This window comes from Urtica dioica, chromosome 12, assembly GCF_054948205.1.
Source record: "Urtica dioica subsp. dioica isolate 48M chromosome 12, U.dioica_male_clone48M_v1_H2, whole genome shotgun sequence".
Taxonomy (NCBI): domain Eukaryota; kingdom Viridiplantae; phylum Streptophyta; class Magnoliopsida; order Rosales; family Urticaceae; genus Urtica; species Urtica dioica.
This window is the reverse complement of record NC_142767.1, coordinates 19,019,637-19,023,747: the sequence shown is the minus strand read 5'-3', so window position 1 is coordinate 19,023,747 and position 4,111 is coordinate 19,019,637. Positions and strand designations below refer to the sequence as shown.

General features: G+C 37.7%; 1 protein-coding gene across 1 annotated transcript; it reads left to right on the top strand.

Moving 5' to 3' along the window:
* Positions 1-2,535: 2,535 nt before the first annotated feature.
* On the top strand, positions 2,536-3,470 carry LOC149379937 (21 kDa protein-like). Its single transcript, XM_089604314.1, has one exon. It carries the CDS (start codon positions 2,637-2,639, stop codon positions 3,243-3,245), a length of 609 nt encoding a protein of 202 aa, XP_089460440.1. The 5' UTR covers positions 2,536-2,636; the 3' UTR covers positions 3,246-3,470.
* The last annotated feature ends 641 nt before the right edge of the window (positions 3,471-4,111 follow it).

Below are 4,111 nucleotides of genomic sequence, written 5' to 3'. Positions count from 1 at the left end.
ACCTAAAGTGATGGGCAAGCAAGCTATTTCTATTGTACAAGAAATATAATAAAGGTATGGAAAGCCTACCTTAGACCGAAATTAAGGTAAGAATACTAATCAACCACGTGCCGTTACTCCACAAAATGCCTTGCTTTGTCCCAAATAGCAGTTACCTTTCAATGTAAGAAAAATAACGTCCAAAATCCAAGTAAGCCCATACACAGTTTAATTAGACTTTCTTGAGTCTGAACTTAAACGGTGGGTCCTATTCACAAGTCATACTCATTCCCCCGCAAAACTCGATTGCTCAACGCTATTATTTTTGGAAGTCTCTACTAAGTGTGCCTAAAAGTTTGAATATTGTCACGGTTACAAGAATAGTAGACAGTACACTGTATACGTCAAAATAAAACCCAATTTAATGTTTAATGTAGCACCGTGGAAATTCACCTACAAGACTTTTGAACCGCTTAAAACGAGGTCCCGATGTGTTTTTTTCTTTGAAATAAGGATGGTCTAGTTAAGCTTTGATTTTTTTTTATTAATTATATTAAATGTAGAATACAAAGTAGAGTGGGCCAAATTTTGGAAAGCATGTCGGTACCTTAATCCCCCATAGTATTGTTATTTGCTTTCCAATAGATTGAATAGAACTTTGAAGCCACTCCAAATTCCCTTTCTTTTTGTTATTGCCGATGCCACGTACCATTTTAAAACAAGCTAAATCATTAAGAAGATATCATCAAGATTCAAGATAGACTTGAATAAAGCTAGCAACACAAAAATTATTAAAATTGTCGTGCTTAATTTAACCTCCATTTTAATAATGGCCAAACATACTAAACATGCCACTTCTAAATTTACAAAATGAAGCATTGAGTTGAGGGAGGCTTTGGAAATAGGTTAGTTACGGAATTCTTAGTAGATCAATGCAAGTTAAATCATTCAATACCAGACGATATTGTGATCTTCTTGTATCATTTTCAATTAGTTTTGATATGAAAATCTCAATGAGATGCATGTTATTTTTTTTTTCATCTCGTTATGTCGGTGTTTTCCTAAAAGAAAGTATGATATCCTAACTCAAAAGAGAACACTCTCAAAGTCTAAACACTAAATTTGGGCGTCGAAACCAGAACCACTCAGAATTCGTGATTCCGACGCCATAAAACAAGCCACGAGAATTTTTGTTCCTATGGCGCATCAATGAAACTTCCGGTTCCATAAATTCAAATTTATAAACATTCTTTTGTAACATGCATTAATCACTGTCAAGATAAATAAATTTAAAAAACGGGCCATTGAATTAATTTTCAACATCCCATATAATTGCTTTCTCATATTCGTCGCGGCAAATGCTTTTTTTTTTCTTTTGTTGGTGAAAATTTTCGTTCCGCTTTAGCAAATTTTTTTAGTCCTTAATGACCGGAAGCTTATGTTCCTTTAAATATTAGAAAGGGCGTTTGGCGGAGAGTAGTAGGGTACTTTCATCAGAATGCGCAAATTTAGGTCACGCAAAAAAAAATCATCGTGTTCAAGCCCATAAGAACTAACACAGAAAATATGGTACTACACTAATTTAACCACGTGAAGCAAATGCAGTTGACAAAAACCACGCGAAGCTGCATTATCTGAACGGTACGACATGCGACACGGCTAGCCCAACCCACACTATGTTCTTAAGAAACGAATGACAAGATGATCTCTTGATAATGCCCGTGGCATATTAGATTCCTATAAACGTCTTTGACCAAAAATGGTCAATCGATAGACTAACAATCTCCTTTCCCAAAAATAATAATTAACACGTATTACTTAGGACGAACAACTAACATTTCTTATCCGCATCGTTTAACCTCAATTCATTCCATAACGCTAAAAATGTCTTCCAATAACTCCAACTATTATTTAGTCTCCAACCCTTGTTGACCAAAGATAAATTTCATGTTGTGGGCCCTATACCCACTAGTTGAAAAATACTCTTTCAACTTATGTATCGCACTTTTTAATATGTATCTCATCATACACCATCGTATATCCATATGAATTTCATCGTATACCATCGTACAATATCGTATTCCATTGTAATTTTTCCCAAATTCAAAATCATAACTTTACCAAATTCGATCCAAATCATCTATAAGTAATGGAAATATTAAATAAACAAGAACTTCACATTGTTCGGCATTTTAAGGGGACGAGCTTGAATCCACATGAGAACTTCAAACCCACGTCAAATCCGTCAGAAATCTTTATGAAATTGGGTGAGTGAAAACGAGAGGAAAAAAAAACAAATGTTTATTTGATATGAAAAGTATTTTTGTCCGCATTTAAGATAATAATCTAATTTTAGATATTTTTTAACTAATAAGTGTATTTATCAATTAATTTGGGCACGATACAAAACGTGTCCCACGTACAAAAGTATTCATCCATTTAAATCCCCAACTAAAGAAAAAAAGAAAAATAATGTTGGATTTCGCACACGACGCGAATTCAACACACTTACACACCCAGCGCACATTAGCATACTTCTCTCTCTATCTCTCTCAGCTATAAATACAGAATCTCCTAATCACACATCAACTCAAACAAGCCCAAAACAAAATCACTCTTAAACCACACAGACCACAAAGATCTCTAAAGAGACCGCCATGGCTAGAAAAGCCCTGATCTTCGCAGTCTACATCCTAATAAGCCTCTACATCGTCACAGAGGCGAGTTACACCAAACCCAAACCCAAACCCGAAGCCTCAACCTTCGTAAAATCCTCGTGCTCTTCAACGACCTACCCGGAGATCTGCGAGTCCAGCCTGGCGATCTTCTCGTCCCAGATCCGCCGCGACCACAGCCAGCTGGCACTCACCTCGCTCCTCGTCAGCCTCTCCCACGCGCGCTCCGCCCACCGCTTCGCCACGCGCTTCCAGAAGTTCAAGACCCTCACGCGCCGCGAACGCGCCGCCATCGCGGACTGCGCCGAGGAGCTTGACGAGGCCGTTGACAGGCTCGATAAGTCGGTCAGGGAGCTGAAGGCCATAAAATCCGGCGCCGGCGCCGACGGAGACTTTCTGTGGCACATGAGCAACCTCCAGACCTGGGTCAGCGCTGCGTTGACCGACGAGAACACGTGTATCGACGGCTTCGCCGGAAAAGCCATGGACGGCCGTGTCAAAGCTTCCATCGGAGCGCACTCTAAGAAGGTCATCGCTGTCACCAGCAACGCTCTCGCGCTCTGTAATCTCTACGCTGAGAAGAAGCAGTAGTGATTTTATCATTATATATATAGGTTGTGTAAGTTATATATTAATGATATGTATTATATTTATATATATCGTCTTTTGGTGTGGGGTTTTTGTCGAAGCGTGAAACTCTGTAATCTGTAAAATGTTTTTATTAGTAATGCATTTACGCTTACGCACTATATATGTACGAGTCTATGCAGAGTAAAATATTATAACATTTTTGCTATAACAAGAATTACAAACAAAGTGCTCAAATTTTTCGCTGTTATTTTACATTTGGCAGGTTCAAAATTCAAACTCGATTAAGGAAAAAAAAAACAGAGTCCTGATAAATTCTCACGAGTCACGACTCTGTTTTTTTTTTTTTTTTTCAGTGAGAATGATGATGGGATTTGCTTTATTGACAGGGACTCTTTGATTGATGAGATTAAATCCGCTTAACGATATACTAAAATCTAGGTCTTTGTCTACAGGTGTGATTAATATAATTAAATAACAACGGTTACGTGTTGATTGACTATTAGGCTTCGCTTGCACTGCATCCAAAATTCAATGCGTAAATACCTGACTACCTGTATCAAACTTTGAACAAAAGATAATAAAACATGGACGGGTGTGAGTCGTAAGATAGGTTGTTTAGTTTTCGATCAAAAAATAGATAGGTTGCTTTGTTTGTAGCTATTTTATATATTGTCCACGAAATTTAGAGATTCGTCGATTTGCCAGTTAATTGATAGATTAAAGTTCGGTGAAGAAGAAGACCCAGAAGTTTTTGAAAATTTATGGGTCAGTCGTGTGGCTTGGACTTGCTATTTGTCAAGACTCAAGTCTCACGACTAACTCTTGAGAGTTGACTTTATAACACTATTACTTTGTGACTCTGAAGT

What these genes read in the sequence shown, in the direction of transcription:
- LOC149379937 (XM_089604314.1), top strand. Translation starts at nt 2,637, where the DNA reads ATGGCTAGAAAAGCCCTGATCTTCGCAGTCTACATCCTAATAAGCCTC.